This window comes from Triturus cristatus, chromosome 3_2 (assembly GCF_964204655.1).
Source record: "Triturus cristatus chromosome 3_2, aTriCri1.1, whole genome shotgun sequence".
In the NCBI taxonomy this organism is placed as follows: Eukaryota; Metazoa; Chordata; class Amphibia; order Caudata; family Salamandridae; genus Triturus; species Triturus cristatus.
Genome location: NC_140584.1, coordinates 695701609 through 695722259, shown reverse-complemented (window position 1 = coordinate 695722259; position 20651 = coordinate 695701609). Strand labels below are relative to the sequence as shown.

General features: G+C 42.3%; 1 protein-coding gene across 1 annotated transcript in view; it reads right to left on the bottom strand.

The window, feature by feature from the left end:
• Positions 1-20651, bottom strand: part of PGAP1 (post-GPI attachment to proteins inositol deacylase 1) — a 760293-nt gene that overhangs the window by 556768 nt on the left and 182874 nt on the right. Inside the window, exons 8-10 of the mRNA XM_085648756.1 lie at positions 15928-16033; positions 13852-13907; positions 1748-1831 (exon numbers count right to left, since the gene is read on the bottom strand). Coding sequence (XP_085504882.1) covers positions 1748-1831; positions 13852-13907; positions 15928-16033 — 246 coding nt within the window. The remainder of the gene's footprint in view (positions 1-1747; positions 1832-13851; positions 13908-15927; positions 16034-20651) is intronic.

Genomic DNA, 20651 nt, shown 5'->3' with positions numbered 1-20651 from the left:
ATGTATCTAGCCCACTGGCTTCTTGAAGCTCTTCAAAACCCTGCAGGGGATCCAGTATCTATCCCTACTCTGCTTCTTCCTGTTGCTCCTAGAATTCCTCCTCTTCCAGAAACCTCTGAGCCTCCCTTCTTGAACACATTTAGGTATCGGCATCAGTGGCGCCAGACACGGCACCAGCGACCTCAGAGCCAGCGTCAATGGAGGCCCTTCAAGAGGGGATGGCAGAGCCACACAAAGTCGGGACGGTGCCGGAGAATAGTCCATCCTTCCCTCTTGGGACGAGATCAGCGTCGAGAACCACGTCGTCGGGAGAGGCCATGACGGAGTCATTGGCATGAAAGGCATGAATGGTGCCTGGGTATAATGATGGGGAATGCCCATTCTAAAGTAAAGTGGTCCCACGGGGCCACCAGGTGCACGAGATGGGTAAACCGCACTGGCAAACATGCCATACATTGCATTTAAAAATTGCGAAGGATCCGCACCTGGAGCCGGAAAAGGTGGGTACTGATCCGGAACCGCTGGATCTGAAACAGGCTGAAGCCCTAAGGCTGGCTCTGGCGCCAGAGACGCCAGCGTCAGAGTGCCCGGAGGAGTCACTTCCCTGGATGCCGAAGAGTCCCTTGGAGCCAGAGAATGCACCGGAGTCACCTACGTTGATGGAGAAGGTGAGATGTTATCCTTCCTGTGACGCTGCATGACCGTGGACCCTGATTTCGGTAACTTGCCTTTAGAAGAGCGATGCCTGGACCAATGATGCCGCTTCTTCTTATGCTTCTTGGATGACCTCGAGGCGACTTCAACCTCCACTTTGTCCTCTCTTCTCCTTATTCACCCAAGACATGAACAACCGCGTTTCCCTCTCTTTGAGGGCCTTTGGGTTCATCCGACGATATGAAAAGCATCCTTCGGTTAGATGACAGGCACCAAAGGCAATCGCGGGGCCTGTGACCAACATATGACCTCCACATTCCCTGCAGGGTTTAAATCCAGGCTTTTTCTGAGCAGCCATCGTACAGATACAGTGTTCAGATGTTACTGTAACAATTTAAACCTCAAAGAAATGGAGTCTCATAGAAAAACCGTTACGCATCCACGGCGCAGAAAAAAGGGAACCGACGTCAGCACGCCAACGAGGTCTTCTTATGGCTCCGATGACATCATGTGGAGTTGCGAGCAGAGCCGTGCCATTGTGACGTCCTCGTCGACGTGGGAGAGCTATGGAAAAAAAAGTTTCAGTGGAATGCTACGGTGGGTAATTCAAAAAGTGAGGAATCCACAGGCAGAGGTATCCATCAAAAATAACAGTACGGAATCACTGAGCACGAGAATAGTGCATTCCACTGTGGAAAAAAATAAGAAACTGGCAATGCTCTGCACCTGAGTAAATTATTTTCATATTAAAATTTATGTTCATAACTAATTTTGCCTTCTACAGGGATGTCAGATTTTACATAATAACAATAGAAGATTGATTTTGAGTAAATTGTGCACAAATTATTTTAAATGCATTTAGTTATGTGGACACATCCTGAAATGTCATCTGGGTTAAATGGAATTTAAAATTATGTTAAGGAATATGATCAGTAGTGCTCTCATTGCTCATAAAACTTTCAGCTCTGCCCTCGTACATTTATGTTAAAGGTGGATGTTAAACATTGTTAAATATACATTCAACAAGAATCATGGCCTGCTTTTTCACCACAAACTAAAAATAATGAATCCAAACAAAAAGACTTATACTTACCAATAAGTTATTTTGGCAATGGAAGTGGCTGTTGGTTTCTCGGTGGTTTGCAAGAGGAAAAGTGAAAAAGGTTTCATTGGACTCCTATAAGGGAAAAAGAAGCTTAAATATTCAAATACAAGCAACTGTAACATCAAGTACTATCAGCTAAACAGTTCAAATGTACTTTGAATGATTAAACAAGTTCCCAATTTCTTCCCTAAAACAGTCTTATTTCTTAACTTTCCGAATAATAATACTCAATATTGCAGTTTTGCTTTGTAGGAAACTGTGTTGTTTTTTTGCAGTAGCCCACTCGCCCCTCACACTTTTTTACCTGGTAACTGGTGCAAATTTGACTGGTTCCTGCCAACCAGGTCCCTAGAACCAGTGTTCTTTCACTAAACAGTTCCATTGTTCCACAATTGGCACACCTTTAGGTTCCCTGTAAGTTCTTAGTCAGTGGTACCCATGGCACTTAGGGACATGTAACTAAAGAGGGTCCCTAAGGGCTTCAGCACAGATTGCGGTGCCACACTAAGGGGCCCCTCACTAAGCTCATGCAAACTGCAATTGCAGCCTGCGTGTTTTGGTGCAGAGAAAACCGAGGAGTCAACATGGCACATATACCTGTGTGCCATGCCTGCCAGCATTACATGTGATATAGGTATGTCACCTCTATGGCAGGCATTATAGCCTTAAGGCAGGATGCCCAATACACATGTGTGGGCATATCTGCAAGAGTGAATGTCTACCGGTGGTATCTAAGATCACCGTTAGATATTACAAGTGGACAGGGAGGCCAATCCGAGGACATTGGCTGGACATTGGTCATTATGAATTCTCCAGCTACATGATGGCTTCACTGTACCTTAAGGAGTTTGGTCCCAAACACCTCGCCCTAATAAACCAGTGCTGGATTTATGAAGAAATGCACCCAGAGAGCATCTTAGAGGTGCTTCCTGAAAATCTACTGACTACTAGTGTGTTGATTGAATTGTCTCGACCAGCCCGCCACCATAGGCAGGTTTCTGACCTCCTGAGGTGACAGCCTTCACTCTCGGAGGTCAGGAACAAAGCCTGCTCTACGCGGTGGTGTTCACACCTCCTCCAAGCAGGATGGGCATTCCAGGGCGTCTTTGCTGTCTTTATTATGCCACCCTGGGCGTTTCCAGATAGTGCAGATGCCCAACCCCCTGTTCTGACTCCACTTTTTGGAGGCAAGACAGGCGGGAATATTAGTAAGGTTAGGAGGTGTGCCCACATTCAGCCAGCACCACCCCCAGGGTGGGCCAGCTGATGTGGTCCCCAGTTTTCAAATTCCTCCATGTTGTTTTGGACAGAATTAGCATTCTAGGGTCAGGGTTATTCCCACTTCCCATTGGCTACTACCTGTCACTCCCCGTAAACGCACCTAAATACAGGTTAAGTGGCAACCCTGAACCCAAGAACTCCGATTCGATGGATCAACAGAAGGACGACGAAGAAGAGTCACTGCCTCTCAAGAACTGCAGCACAACTTTGGACTTTGGCGCAAAAGCCTGCCGTCCTCAGCCCTCTCTCAACAGTCACGACAGAGTGACTCATCCTGCGAACTGGAAAACTACCAAAGACTTGGGTAGCATGTGAGCTCTTTGCAGGTAGCACTTCCCCACTGGGAAGTGTCCCTCACTGCGCAATGCCAGAGGTCCAAAGGTCACAAAATTACTCAAATGATTCAAGGTAGTCCAAATGATGCAATCAATACTTCTTTTTAATGTATTGTGCAGTAATTAATGCGCATTGTATTCATGAGAACTTAACATGATTTTCTATGATCCATTGGTGATTATCCATAGTGTTTTAAGCACTTTAGTATTAGCCCCAATGCATTTCGGGCAGTGGTACTGCCCTTCTTCAGGTGGGAACATTCCTAGAGAGATAGGAAAGACGAAAATGAGGCGACACAATTCCTGCAGGTGGTTGATGTAAATAGCAGAGTGAACCGTCGGATGTCGGGTGCCTAATTAGAAAAAGTGAGAACTATGATGCCGGGTGACTCATGGTGTCATGGCTAACGTGAAAAAACGAACTGCAACTGGGTGGGGGTAGCAGGTCTTAAAACAAGTGTCCAGGTGACATATGTTAAATGGAAACTAAGCGCATCAAAACGTGGGATAAAAGAATGGATAAAATAAACAAAGTGCAACCGGGTGGGGGTGACGTGTCTTAAAACGAGTGCCCAAGTGACTTATGTTGAATGGAAACAAAAACGTAATGCCTGAATCAATAAAAGCAAGCTGTTTTGCCAAAAACGTTGAGGTATTGAAGTCAATCCAATGTGATTTGGAACGAGTGAAGCTGTGAACAACACCGTGTCATCTTGCCAAAGCGTATCGAACATAATGCCTGAAGCAGTTCAAGCAAACTGTCTTGCCGAAAACATTAAGGTATTCGAGAAAACGTGAAAGAGTCGTCATACCGGCAATATACAATACACGATGATACGTGTTGTGGTGAAAAGTGTATAGCAAATAACCAGATGGGATTGTAAAAAACAAACCAAACATAGTGTTTTATATGAGTACAATAACCAATTTGCATTAAGAAAGGTTACCAAAAAAAATTCAAAACTCAACGCTCAGTGAGTGAATACAATGTTAGACAATAACAACTCAGTGTTGAATAATAAAAATGTGCGCTTATCTCTCCCTTCTTTGATATCCACAACTTTATACATTAAGAACCGTAGTTGGCTGATGTTGTGATTAAAGCTTGTGAAGTGAGTATCCACAACAGATATCGGATTTTTGTTTCTGATATTGCTTTTGTGTTCGTTTAGTCTGATCTTGATTTTTCTTTCATTTTTACTGATGTATACCAGTCCACTTGGGCATTTTAATAGATATACTAGGTTTTTTGAGTCACATGTGGTTGTGGTGTAGAGTTTGATGCTGTAACTTCTATTCGGATGGTTGGTAGTGTTTCCCCTGATGATATTGTTACAGTTTCCACAGTTGTGGCATGGTATTGTACCTTTGTGTGCCGTGATTAGGGGTCTTGGACTTTATCCTTGGAGTAACTCCACCAGGTTTCTGCTTCTCTCGTATGCAAATAGAGGTTTATCTGAAAAAAAAAATTTAAAGTCAGGTTCTACTTGAAGCATTGGCCAGTGTCTCAATATAATCTTTTTGATGTTCCTACTCTCCGTGGAGAATTTAGTCACAATAACTGGTCTAGACATTTCTGTAGAGCATTTGAGTATTCAACGGCAGAGTGCGAGATACTATTGCCACCCGGTTGTTGGCCTTGAACAGAATTTCATTCGGGTATCCGCGAATACGGAAGCGGTCCTCCACGTTAGATATGTTTTCTGAAAGAAGTTCTTGATCAGACACAATCCTCTTAATTCTGAGTAGTTGAGAATATGGTAAATGTTCTTTGAGGGCTGGTTGGTGAAAACTGATAAAGTGGAGTAGATTATTCCGATCAATGGCTTTTCTGAATATGGCAGATTCAATTCTCTGGTCTTTAATGTAAATCAGGACGTTCAAAAAGCTTATCTTGACGTTATCAATATTGAAGGTAAACTTTAACCGATCATTTACTTGGTACAGTTGGCCGATGGCTGAAACTAACAATTTCTTGGAACCCTGCCAAATCAAAAATATGTCTATGTACCGGTAGAAAACCCCCAAATGTTCTTTCCAAATAGTTTTGTTCAAGACATTGTCCAACTGGAATTTGTGCACGAAAAGTTTTGCGTAGCTGAGGGCTGCACAGTTCCCCATGGATGTCCCTGTTAGTTGTAGGAAAAATTGGTCCTTGTGAATGAAATAGCTATGATATAGGGTGAATTGAAGCAATTCTAATAAAAAGATTTTGAAGTACTGGTTGAGGTCAGCCTGTAGTAAGAAAAATTATATTGCTTCAATGCCTAATTCGTGAGGTATCGAAGTGTACAAGGCTGTCACATCCATGGTGCATAGAAGCATGTCTTCATGCCACTCTATTGAGAGATTCTGGATTTTTGTTAAGAATTCCGTAGTGTCCTTAATATAGGTAGACATATTTCGTACAAAATCCAGTAGGTATCTGTCTAACCACCGGTTCATGAATAGATCCTTGGGTCGAGACTATGGGTCTCATTGGTGGTCTCCGTAAGTCTTTATGGATTTTGGGTAGCATTCCTAAGGTTGGTGATTTGGGAAAAGTTTGACTCAACTATCTGCGCTCCGTTTCACCGATGGTGCCTGCAATGATCGCTTTGATGATTATTTCTTTAAGCACACATTGAAACCTTTCCGTAGGATTATATCAGATTGTCAAGTATGTACTAGAGTCATGTACGTGTTCCTCAATCTTCTGGTTGTAATACAAAGTGTCCATTATAACCAACGTTATCTGCTTTGACACACACTATGTTTGTGTTGTTGGCTAACCGTTGTAAGGTGCTCCTGTCTTTCATGGAGAAATTGGATTGTTTGCACTTGTTGTTTTTGATTAGATGCTGTAGGTCATTCTTCCTTGAATCATTTGAGTAATTTTGTGACCTTTGGACCTCTGGCAGTGCGCAGTGAGGGACACTTCCCAGTGGGGAAGTGCTACCTGCAGTTACTTTAATACGCCTGGGTTTAGGGGACAATACCTCATCGCACGGCCACAAAAACAAACAAAATACTAGAGTAATTTGAATACACCGGAGTGCGTGATTCAAATAACTTGTGATAGCACTTAAAAAAATCACAGACAGTCTCCCTTGTAGTAGAGGAGCTACTCCCCTGCAGTAGCAGGCACCAACACGCAAAGTCCAGTCCACCGCCTGATCAACGCCGCAGGCGACCAGGAGAAGGTACTCATGCTCTGGAAGGTCATATCTGTCTCCCCACCAAGTGTGAAGACACCAGGACCAACCGGAGCCATGCAGCACCAAACCCCGGAGATACCGGATGCCCTGCACCAAACACCAACAGTGAGAGTCCAGTCTGGATTCTCACTGCCCTAGGACCAAGCAGCTATCAAGGGACAGCAGCATCACAGAGACCCACTTCGAGATTGGCCCAGCTGCTTTTATTTTGCCTCTGCCAGCTGTTTGTCCCTAACCACGAGGAGCATCTTTGCCCACCCAGCCCAGACGACCTAACCACCCTGCACCCGACCCACCCGGCCCGGGTACCGACAAACCGGCTGTGCCCCCATGCTCCAAGATTCCTTGTGCCCGACGTCCCCATTTGGGAGCCCCTTGGACCTGTCCACAAGTCCCCCTGTACAGACCACCTTCACCATTGCGAACCAGGTACCAGCCTCACCAGCACCCTGCTCCCGGTAGAACCCGGGCTGTTCCCGAAGAACTGCTGGCAGTACTTTGGACCTTGGCCCACTACAACTCTGAACCCCGAAGGTGAAACACTAAAACAGACTGTGCCTACATTTATTCATCTTTGACTTTTACTCCCATAGGATTTTATTGTGTGTAAAAACACACAGGTTTGAGCATTTTACTTACCTGTGAATATTGATATCTAAAACAGTACTTACCTTAGAACAAAGTTCTTGATTTAAAAAACTATATGAAATAAAGCCCTATTTTTCTAATTTGGTCTCAGATTTATTAATTGAGTGAATGTCTCATTTATTGCCTTATGAGTACAACAAATGCTTAGCACTACCCTGTGAGAAGCCTAACTGCTCACCCATACTACCACAAAAGAGAGCGTTAGTATTATCTACTTTTGCCTCTGTAAACCAATTGGAGACCCACTGGACTCTCTGCATAGTGTACTTCGTTTTAGTACACTATTTAGATAGCCAGCTTCCTACATGCTTCCTCTACTCATTTAGACTGCAGATAGTGGTTCTAAAATTAGGTAGTTACCCAGATCTTTTCATAAGCATAATGCATTCTACCTTTTGAAATTACACAACCTCAAATTTAAGCCCCACCTCCCCAAAACAACTATAGTTCAGAAACTGGAATACTGTTCCTACTCCAAGTATTCCAGCCAACAGACATGTACAACAGAAAGTAGCCAATGTCAGTTTAAGATTCATTTGATCAATGACTACTGGACTGGCGAACTCTCTCTACAGGGTTTTAACATGCTCTTTTGATCTATAAAATGGCAAGGAGTGCTCAACTGTGAGAGAGGAACTGAAAGAAAATTACTGAACACAGAGATTTTGAAACACAGCCCATTCAGTCTGACAGCGATCCCAGTTATCGGCTGACATTATCACATTGTTTACCAAGCCACTAAAATCCACTCTTTTGTCCCTATTTGAGCAATGCAGTTGATGATCATTTTGCAAAAGTCTGAGCGCAAACATGGAGATCATGAGAGGTATACTAATTAGGCACATATAATATGGCACTGGCATCCATCTGGGCTATGTTGCTATCACACATTAATGACATTTTGGATGTTCACAAGGGCATTACATTTTTGGTAGCTTGATCTCAGATTTTAATCATGCTCACCCTGATGTTCAGATTGTGCTGCAAATACAGGCAGGTAAGTTTACATAACAACTCATACAAAAAGAGGAACCATCAGGATTACAGCCAGCATTGAGGTCTGGAGAAAACTATCACCACTCTGTATAAGAAGGTGAACTGAGGCAAGGCACATGCCACTTAATCTAAGAAAACCTCAACAGAGCTGCTTAGAGCTTTCCTAAGAAACCACTTGTATAATATCATGTTGCTGTTGTTTGCAAAGACGTCAAAAGGCAGGAAAAATCCTGAGTTGTTCTGAGAGAAGTCACACATTCCTGGGAAGGCCAAGTCAGGCATTTCTGTGCATCTTTTTTGGAGACTAAAATACACTAAAATAAATATTGCTAAGTTCCCTAAGAAGCTCAACTTTATCTGCACTGCATGGAACCAAGGATGCCCGTTTTTCTCCGTGAAATATGGGATTGTTTGTCAGAAAGAGGTGAATTACAGAGGTGACTGCATCTCCTGGTGTATGCTGGCAACAAACCTAATAGCTGTGCCAGCTTCAAGGATCAAAGGTTTCCCAGAGCAAGGGGTGGCGATTTTAGGAATCAACTTGTCTCAGTCAGGAACTTGTAAGTGGGACTTCTGTTCAAGACTTTTCTCTACTGGAGAAGCCTTCCCAGACCTAATGGCTGAAATATGGTTTCTAACCTCCCTGAAGCTTTCAAATGGGAGGGCCGAGGAATACCTTTGTTCTCTAGGACAGCTCTTTTGGTTTTTATGGTCTGCCTTGTCAGCCCAGCTGACGTCAGACAATTATGTTAGAACACCAACATGTGTGTTCCAACTACATGTTGGGAGCCAGGGGTACATGTTTTGAATGGGAAGAACTTGTGTGCCTTCACAAAAAAAACTACAGGCTCTCCACACAGCTGTCATCGTTTTGTTTATTTATCCAGCTGCCTGAGGTTGAACTTTCAAGGGCACAAACATGCTATTAAATTGTCTTAAATGACTAGATAATTTATTGTGCTTTTCTCTGGCAGAAGCACAGATGGGAGCATGGCAATCATTAATCAACATCGATTTTTAGTTCTGGCTTGACAGTGCAACAGCGTAACCTAGATCAATATTATTTTACAGTTCTTTGCTTCTACACAAGTACATTTCACTGTCAGTCTATCTACTTGTAATACTTAACATTACCATACAACGTTCTTTTAAAGCCAGACCTATTGGTGTTGCCAATGCATGTTGTAGGGAGAGTGAGGGAATAGCTCTGGCTTTGTAATAATTTCTGGCATATTTAGTAACAAAAAGCATCGACCTAGAACAGAAAATGCAGGATAATATGTGTAAGAGAGGTGGTTAGAATGTAGTAGCTTGTTCAAGATAGGATTGAATATCCTTGCCAGTGGCATAGCAGGAATTTCCATTAACTGCTCTTGCTTAGCCGCTTTTTCCCATATCAAGACTCTAAATTCGATCATAAAGAAAAACAGCAATATCTGTATCTAAATGTAGAGGGGCACTAAGAAAACTGTCTCTACATCCTTCTTGCTTTCCTGCTGCAAAGGGCTTAGTAGAGACTTGAAGTTGCCAATTTTCTGATATAACTTTGAGAGAGAGTGAGACTTAAGTCTACTCTTGACGGTCTACTTTACATGATGAAGAACTTGCTTGTGGCAGCCGCTTGCCTGAGTACAGTCTTGTGTTTACGGGGAGCTGCTAGCCTGAGGACGATTCCCAGTTGTCTGGAAATACCGAACGCCTTGGGTGGACTCGAACAAATTGTGACGGAAGAGCTGGTGTGTTATGTACTGCTGGATGGGAGTGCTTTTCTGCAACTGGGTTAAGTTGATGGGAGAAGGGTGAGTGTTGTTAACTAAGACCAGGAGAGGTGAAAGTACTATCACCTCTCGTAAGGGTCACTTGCAGAAAACTAATTTACATTTGCAGACCTTCCCTCCTGTTCTGTTGCACTAAAGCTACCTACTTGTTTAATCTGGGGCAAAGCAGAAGAATCTATGAGCAAAGGTGGCACCTTGTCAGATAGCCATCCATCTTTGTCCTGCATTTGAAAATGTGTTGACGGATGTCATATTCAAGCTAATGACATTCAGTTCTTGTCAAACACAGCTTTTAGGTGGGTCCTCCTGAAGGTTTTGAGGGCACAAATATGTTTCTATAACTAAACATAGAAGATCTAACTGATAAGAAGCAACTACTCCGAGTTGGCTGATGTACTTGAAGTTCTAACTTAATTCTGACTAAGCAAGTGTTTCAGCTGTTTTCAGATGGAATTTTACTGCAGATATATTTCCTTTTTAACATCTGAACCCATTATCCAGTTCTCTCATTTTGTATATTTAAATGTACATAGTTAGACTGTGTGTGGTCATTGCTAAATCTTAATATCCTATTATATAGATGCATGGATGGTTGTCATACACAAGATCTACACATAAGGCTTGCGTTGACACTGTAATCAGCTACCGAAGGTGAGCCAGAAATCAATCACTGAAACAGGTTTAACTCTTTCTGTCCATATGTTTTGTACTGTGAGATTCCCCTAGCTCTCACATCTTGAGTGGGGCATTTTCTACAAGCATCAACAGTTCTTATTAAGGAATTAATGCACACTGGTTTGCCCCGAGAGGACTTGGCAGTCCAGGTAAACAAAATAATGTAATGAAACTCAGCAAGTCCCATGAGTATCTTTATAGCTGCCATGATTTTGACAAGTATCTGTGAGGTCAATATCACTCGAAATGCTGTTTACTAGAATTAGTAATGTGGTCCCCCAATCAGAATTTCAAGACACTTTCTCTAGAATTTTGTTTGGCAAACAGTGCACTCCCAGAAGTAACATTAACCCTCAACAATAACCAATGTGGTGGCATTCAACCAGTCAGCGTGAAATCATAGTGGAAATGAGTGGAGTGGTACTGCAGCCCCAAAAAGAAGATCGATGATTCAGCACTGTATATTCACTGATGAGCTAGAGAACCATCAGCCAGGCTTGCCCCCTATGGCACAATTAGGCATAAATAACTCTGGCCAAAACCCTGCATGTTCCATGATGATTTAAATGCAAGCCATAGTGAGAAGCCTTTTAGTTGAATGATTTGCAAATGTAGCCACTTCTGCTTTAAATATGCCTGATGTCACACCCACATGTCTGGTGTCACACCCACCAGCAGCTCTCCTAAGAATATCACTATTTCAGAGTGCACCACAAATGGAAATCGTCCTTGAGCACCCGTAAACATCAATGCTAATATTGTGAGCAACTTTATTTCTAGTCTTCATATTGTGTTATGTTCCATTTAACCTGGGCACCAATCTACGCAACCCTATGATCTGTGGGGTGCTCAGTTGCTCTATGACCTAATGTCTAGCATTACAGTAGCTATTGCACTCTAAACTCTGAACTCCAGTAAACCAATGCTCTTACAGACCCTGAATCCTAGCCACCAAATAAGCTATGCCCTGACAAACCATATCACCAAGCACTCAGTGATAGGTGCTCCTTTGCTTTCATGCATCCTAATACGTGTGCACATTGCGCTTCCTTGCTCCTGGAGTGTAGGGTGCCCTGACATAGGATGTTATCAATGCTATTAGGCTCCCTTAAATGTTTGCTCCTTATGACGTGTGTACTAATCTCACTAGCAGCCCCGATACCCAACCCCTCTGTCTCAAGTACTGCTTAAAGCACCTTGAGTTGAGCGCCTGGAACGCCTATCCAGGTCTGATGCATGTAAGGGCCTTCCATGCCTTTGCACCCTCACAAAAGGCATCTCTCCTGTACTCCACCTCCTTCCATGACCTACTCACCATCATCCTTTTTATAGGCTCATCAAGCCTGGGAGATACTGGATTATTGGGCCACTCTAAGTAAAACATATGCACATTTCACTAACCCACACATCAGTACTGATCATTAGACTAATTTCTCAAATATCACCTAATAAATGACCCAACGACATCTCCCTGGAAAGTTACTCCTACTCCCACATTTCAACATTCAGCAGCATTTTAATATGCATAACACTAAACTAAACAAAACGTTTTAATGATCCTGAAAAACTATTGTAAAATCCAAGTCAGCATGGTAACATTTCTCTATTTCCTGAAGAAAGTTCAAATGGTGATCCTGACAAATGCAGTCCTTTGCAGCACAGCATCCCCAACACCACAATGTCCCCACAAAAAACATTCTACATATAGCTGCACGGCTCATAAGAGGTCTTGGAGGAATTATACTGGGTACACTTCCAAGCTTGCACCATCAACACTCTTTGCTTCACACAAGAGGCCATCAGACACAGCACCCCTGCATACCTGCCAGCGAAAATAACCACCTTTCACGAACAGTGCCTCACAAGAAGCACGTACATCGCCGACAAAAAACAGGAGAAAGCCATCAGACACACCTTTTTCATCATCATCAGACATTGCGGTTTAGAGCAACATGTTTCTGTGCTCACTTTGGTTTTTTCTACAATTAAATATTTTGAGAACTAGATGAGACTTTACCACTTGCATTGGGAACACAACTGTCAATAAAAGCTTAATGATTTACATCACAGCACATTCGAGTCAATCATACTCTGGTATAGTTAGAGGAAAACTTGGATATGACACTGATTTGATTTACTTGACTTTGGCTGTGTTGTGAGTGAATGAGATGGAGCAATCAGTCCAAATGCCCTCATCACATGATAAAGAGGACCTGTATTCTTGAAGCTTAAGAGCCAACGTTTAATGATGTGCACCAAGTGCAGTTGCATTTAGTTTAGAAATGGCTCCTGGAACTAGGATGATGACATAATATGACAGACATTAACAGGGGTAACTGAGCCAGTTATAGAGTGACCCTTTGAATACAGGCACAGGCCCACTCAGCATCCTACCTTTTGCAGTTCAATAAAAGAAGCTGGGTAATATTTACAAATAGTTATTTCTAAATACAGAACTCAGAGGACCTCCATCAGCCTCAGCCCTGCTTGTGCATACCCCAGAGCTATTCCCCTCTCCATGACCTCGCTAACCTCCTTACCACTCACTCCTCCCTCCCCCTCAATGTATCCCCGCCTCACTGCCCACCTACCTCTTGTACTGAGCTTCGCTGTTCTGAAGCTAGGTTTATGTTATATTAGTATCATGCATAAGTTCAAAATGTATACATACAGAAAACAGAAAGTCAGTCTTTTAACTTACAAAGTACTTATGTTTCTCACAATTCAGCTGTCGTTATGTTAACACCAGTGAGAATAGATGTTATTTCATTTAAAGACACAGGAGAAAAATAAATACGTTATTGCAGCATCATACCTGTTAGATAATGAGATATACATCTAATTATTTCTAAGCATTTCAGTCTATCTCCCTGCTCTTCCATTGGGTGGCATTTACATTTCAAACCTTCTATACAAATATCACATGTGCAGGTACAGCTGATACAGTGATCACAGAGATGAGGAAAGGAGAGGGAAGCGAATGGGTGGAAGAATGAAAAATGGTGTGGAGAGACAGAGGAAGTGATGACACCGAAGTATGGAAAGAAGCTGCTGAGACCTCCCATCCCAACACACTAAAGCCAGGGCAGCCACAACCCGTGAGAAAGATGGAGTACGTTTCCTTTAAAATAAAAACAGCAATTCACACATCTCAGTATTGCTGCTCAAGGAAAACTACTTACTTTGTAAACCGTATAGGTCCATGTTGAAGCGTTTACAGGAATCCACATGGATGACCCTAAAAGTAAATCACATGCTTTACTTTGCCCAACTCTTAATGACATACACGAATTCAATGCTTGCTGAGAGAGAGGGAAACACGATGCACGACTGACAATTTAAGGGGAACTGGAGGATTGCACGGTTGAGCACGTGATGTGAAATGTTCACCACTAGGCGCCTAGTACACTCCTAGCTAAAAGGCGGCTTTGGTAAGATCCTATTACTGTCCTGCTACTGAGAAACAGCCATTGTCTTAGTCTATTTTCTATTGGTCTCTGGTAACGTCACACACAATACGGCAATAGATAGCCGTAATGGGGAAAAAAGGGACAAATGGACTCTTGAGATTAACAGCCTACTTTAGAGTTTAGCAGACAGGGTACTTAGTCGCAAGTATGGCGAAGTACCGACCCGCCAAACCCTCGGGCAGCCCACCTCACTTAGAGATGGGCAAACCTTAATCCGTCGATGAAGTCCTCATTGGGTCTTTCGATTAAATACTTCCTCTGATGGCCCAACAAAGCAAGGGCATCGGAGAAAGGGCATTACACCATCTCCCCTATTTAGGACGGACAGTGTAATGCCTTTTTTTCCTTGAACCTTACCACCTGGAAAAATCTGGTGGCAAGGGACAGAAAATAAACAATCATGACCACCATATCCTGGTCATTAGTCTTTTGTTTTTCAGAAACAAAGTCCTGCTTTGGGAGTTTGTTTCTGAAAAACAACCAAAGCTGCAAACCTTTGGTAGATGACTGTCAAAACCAGCTGTGGCCATCCAGCAAACTCCTAGTTCACTGAAAGGATCCGCTGTTGACAGAAGTTCCCTTCAATGCGCAGAGATGAGCACTGGACTGGCAGTCATCTCTAAATTTGCCAGGACAAGTACCATTGAGAGGGCGAAGGTAATAACCTCCGCCATCCTGTGGGACACTACTTCGTCCATCAAACTCTAAATCAGGCCCTATTCGGTAGTGCAGATGTTGCATATGAAACCTTTGGCTATGATGGTCATAAAAACTTTTGTTTAAAGTGTATAAAATGAGACCACGTTCAGATCACCAAATGGCTCAAAAAGAGGTCATTTTGCATGGAATAGGACTAATGCAGTTGGAAGTTTTTGGGTCACAGTAGCGTATCCTGCAGATGAGAATAAAGATTTGTTTTCAAAACCTCAGCGCTTTCTAACTTTGGGCTGAAATAAGTTTAATTTTAAGATGTAATTAGTACACACAAAGAGCTGCAAGAAAACCATTAGAAGGGCTAGTAACTACCATCGGATAAGTGGTAAGCTGTGCTGCAACTGGATCTACTACAAACATTAACATAGGTTCATCGCAACTTGACTTTTTACCAGCTACTGGTTCAGAAAATGGATCAAATAGATAAAGAATCCCTCCCGAAACCCACATCCACAGAGCACCTTGTTCAATGAAAAGAACAATCTCTTTTGGCTTTCTGCAAGAGGTCATAATATTATGCACACCTGCCGACCTTATGTTGCCCACACGTGGAACTCAGGTACCTGGTAATAATGGGGATCTCTGATTAAGGGAATATACGCAGCATGTATTTTTGTTGGATTTTTCTATGGAAAAACATTCTCTGAAGCTTCGTCTCCATACACTTTTCACAAGAACGGACCAAAATGTCTGTGATATTCTATTATGTGGGAAGTTGAGGGTCATGAAAACTGTCTCACATCAAGTTGAGCACACATGGCTAACATAACACTGCTGTGTGCCATTAAGATGGAACTGCCTTTTCATTTATTTGGCCACAAATCAGTTTCCGACATACTATAAATTGATAGAAGTAAAAGATCTAGCTCACCAGGACAGGTGAGAGACCTGGTCCTTGAAAACAAAGTAGGGTCATAACATATCTACCATGGAATAGTCATGCAGTAAGGACGGAGCGTGAATACAATTAGGGTCTGAATATCACAAAATGGCAGATGAAGAGGCGAAAGGAATGAACCCCTGGAGAATGAGACCAGACAGAGCTGTACAATAACTGTTTGTAGCACTGCAAACCTGATAAAGCCATGACAGTTTCCTCGCTTGAATCCAGGTGTTTTGCTGGGTGTCTCACAAAGTGATGACTCAATACAGACATTCGCTTCTCTGGATCTTTAGTTATCTAAAAGGCAGAAGAAGAAATTCTATATGTGTTTCCAAAACACCGACATTCCCAAGTACAGTACAATCAAGACTATTATTTACATAGAAATCAGAGAAGAAAAAGCAAAGAGCGCCACAACGCTTATGTGTAAATTGTAAATACGAAAATGTTTCCTACATCAAACTCAACTAGTGGGAGGTATCAAAGAGTGAAAACTTTTTAGCATGGGTTTACGGAAATGCCCATCAAGATTATTTTTAAATGGCACACGTTATAGCAAATTTTTAGGTCGAACATACCAGACTGTGGAAGCTGTCTGGTTGCAAAACTGTTATGGAAGAAAAGCGGAGTCCTTTGTGGTTGATTGAAGAAGGATTTTATTCTCATATAATAACACCCACGACCAGACGCTCCCGCTGCGCACCAGGACCCCAGGCAACTGAACTAACGTTGTCGGAACCTGGAACGCATCGAGCAGCGTCCGATCATAGCAACACATTCAAAGAAGGCACAGCCTCGTGAAACATCCTTACGCTGTCCTCCAGCACGAGGATGAGAATCAGCACATAACAACTTCTCCCTCTTCACCACAAAGAGAACAACAAGTTATGCAAAGAAACAGAATAACTAAAATGTGACAAGAAATAATAGAAAAAGTAAGACAAAATAAGTGCAAAAACATTACATAACATGTGAAATCATGACAAGACATAATCATTAAATCTGGCAGGTAATTTCCTACTGTGAATGCCTAATTCTGGTGGTAAAGGGTATGTGTCAGCATTAACCTCAACAGTGTCAGAAGAGGATAGAACAGACAAGTTGGAATTTGTACCCGAAGTACCTGATGTGTCATGCATAGTCGGAATGCAAGATGAGGAGGAATTGGCCAAATCAGAAGTTGGATTTTTTAACCAAAAAGACCAGTCACAACTCTCAAACTCCTTTTTGGTCAAATTAAGTAAGGAGCGAGCTTGTGACAGAGAGATGCACTAAAGAGCTTTTGTTCCACCATCCTCTGACACCAAGTAAGGCTGAACCTTTGCTGACACCAGTAACCTGTACCGGCGGGGAAAATTTCGACAAACCCTTAGCTACTTTTTTAGGGTTTTTGATGAGGACCCAATCACCAATTTTTAAATCAAGTGAATCAAATTTCCTCTTTGAATCAAACGTTGCCTTCATTAGATCTTGTTTTTTTAAAACTTTGGCAACCAATTCTTGATTTGCAATATTCCCTTTATTGTTCTTATTAAGTAGCCAATTGGGACATAAGTTGGTGTGAACAGTCCTGTTTCTCAAAAGTGAAAACGGAGAAACACCTGTGGTGAAATGTTATAAGACCACAACTTAGTTTCAAGGAAATCTTCTACATCTAGATGAGAAGAAATGGCTGCTTGGATGGCATCTTTAACTAACCTGTTCGCTCTTTCTACTAACCCATTTGAGGTCGGTGAATATAAAGCAACTTTAAAGTGTTTAACATCTCGTTCAGCCAAAAACGAACAAAACTTTTCAGCAATAAAATGAGAGCCATTATCTGTCACAATGATAGAAGGTGAACCTTCTACCAAAAATATCTTTTTCAAAAACCTAACAGCATTGGTGGAATTTGCTGACTCACAGAACATATGGTAAACCCACTTGGAGTGATAGTCAATTAGCAAGATGAGATATCTAAGATCATGGGGAAGAACCTCATAAGGACCAGAAAAGTCTAGACCGACTTTCTCCCATGGCTTATCAGGAAAAGGAACAGGATGTAAGGGCGCATTCATGACTCTCCACTTTTTGTCAGATAGCAAACACTCAGGGCACGAGTCAACATGAAACCTGACATGAGATTCAAGGGATGGCCACCAATAGTGAGACTTAACGAGTTGTGCAGTCTTTGAGACCCCAAGATGACCATGATGTGCAAATTGAATAGTATCATTTCTGAGACTGGAGGGGGGTACAAAAGAATCATGTCTCATTACTAAGCCATTAACCAATGATAACTCTGATGCAACCATGGCGAACGCTCTCAACTCATTAGACAGATTCCTATTCTCTGGCCAACCCTTTACAATATATTCTGTTACTAATTTCAAATTCTCATCTTGATCTTGAGCTTCAAACCATGTCTGTTCAGAAATGCAGGGGCATAATTTGGTTGCATCAATAGCGGCAACAACACATTCGACATCCTCAATGGCCTCAACTTCTGAAGGATCCTGAAACACCATGCGTGAGAGGCAATCCGCCCTAAAAAAATTTCCCCCTGAAATGTGTTTAATAGAAAAATGAAATTCATGCAATTTCGACAGAAGCCTGATCAGTCTGGCTGAAGCCTTTCCAAGCCCATTACCATTAAGCAGTTGTGTGAGTGGTTTATGGTCCGTGAATAAATCGAACTCACATCCCCAAATGTAATTTTTTAATTTATCTATAGCCCAAACGCAAGCAAGTGACTCGCGCTCAATGGTGCTATAATGTGTTTCAGACGGTTTGAGCATTCTGGAAGAAAAAGCTATGGTGTGCTCCTTTCCAGAAACCCATTGTCCCAAGACAGCCCCCAAACCCGTGAGACTGGCATCAATCATTATGAAACACCTAGAGGAGTCATGAAAGGGATGTAAGGCTGGTGCATCAATTATAATTTTTTTGACCTTATCAAATGAAGACGAAATTTCCTCAGACCACACAAACTTGGAGCCTTTTCGTAAAAGAGCACGTAATGGTTCAACTGACTGAGCATAACCCTTGACAAATTGAGCATAATACTCTGCTAGGCCTAAGAAGGACTGAAGTGAATCTTTATCTTTAGGAGGGGTGGCATGACTAATAGCCTTGATGAGGGATACTTTGGGTTTAATCCCTTCTGGAGTCAAGGTATGACCCAAATAGTCCAATGATTGTGTGCCAAACTTGCATTTGTCAGCTCTGATGGTCATACCTGCCTCATTTAACTTGGATAAGACTGAGGACAATTTTGATAAGTGCGACTCCCAACCATTTGAAAAAACAAGAATGTCATCTTGGTAGGCCTGGACTCCGGGCATGTTCTGAAAAATGCTATCCATGATTTTTTGGAAAACACTGGCCGCGGAGGCCAGACCAAAGGGAAGCTTGAGGTATTTGAAAACCCCAAAAGGAGTGACAAATGTGGTGAACTCTTGCGAATCCTTCGTTAACGGTACTTGGTGGTCGGCTGAACGCAAGTCAATGATTGAAAAAATGTTTGCTCCTCCCAGATTGGCAAGAAGTTCATGAATCTTAGGAAGGGGATGGCGGTCAATCAAGATGTTTTTATTCAATGTGCGCAAGTCCACACATAATCTGACCTCTCCAGATTTTTTGCGTACGATGACGATGGGAGAAACCCACTCTGAAGCGTCAGAAGGTGCAATGACACCATCATTGCACAGGGAATCAAGCACTGACTTGAGTTCATCCTTCGCACTAAGAGGAACAGGACGTACCTTATGAACAACAGGTTGGGCTTGTGGCTTGAGCTTGATTTGGTGTTGAAAACCCTTAACAGTTCCCAACTTACTTGAAAATAGATTAGGAAATTTGGCCAAAATCTTACTAATGTCAGAAGTATGGGTGGTGAGACTTAAACAGTCAGTTAACGGAAATGGAGCATTTCTGAAGCCAGCAGGCGAATAATCTTGCGTAGGTTTACCAAGAGCAATTGGGTTTTCAGAACCTGGAATTAAATAAAGACCCATTTTTGCAAGGTCTTGCCAGCCAATGATGTTGCGTCCTTTGACCGCAACATATACTTTTGTGAAAATGGACCTCCCTAGACATTCTAGCCTAGATTTAAAGTAGCCCAACATGTCAATGTCAAATTCACCAAATGCTTTTGGGTTGACATCTGTTGGAACTAAAGATACTGATCCTTGCCATTTTTCTAGAAATATGACATCTGACAAAATAGTAATTGGGGACCCGGAATCAGCCATAATAGAAATCTCTATATCACCAAAGAATGTTGTACCTAAAGGCCCTTTCACCAAATGTGTAGTAGAAATAAAATTACATTCAATTGATACCACCATATCTTGGAAATTGTCTGTACAATCGTCGACAGTACCCGAGTATTCAATGCTATTAATACCAGTATGTTTCTTGACGGATCTACATGAGGTCTGGAAGTGACCTATTTTCTTGCACAATACACATCTCTTCCCAATAGCAGGACACATGGGACTATTACCCAGGTGTGATCTAGATCCGCATCTATAACAAGCAATATTAGTTTTCCTAAACCCTTGCTTAAAAGGCTTGCTAGCACTAACAGCATTAATAGAATTGGAAACATCTTGGAATGGCGTTTTAAAAGAGAAGGACGACTGATCACTCTGGAGCACTCTGGAAGTAGTGATAGACCTCTCAATGCTCTTGGCAATGTCTATAGTTTCTTGAAGTGTAGGTTTTCTACAACTCAATAATCGCTCTTGAATTTTCTTTGAATGGCACGCAAAGACAAATTGATCACGTATGTAAATGTCTGGGTTCGCTTCGAATTCGCAAGTTGAAGCTAACACTCTCAATTGTGCGATGTATTCTTCAACAGTCTCTTCTTCATGCTGCCTTCTCCTAAAAAAATTGTGTCTTTCAAGCATTATATTCGGTTCTTCGTCAT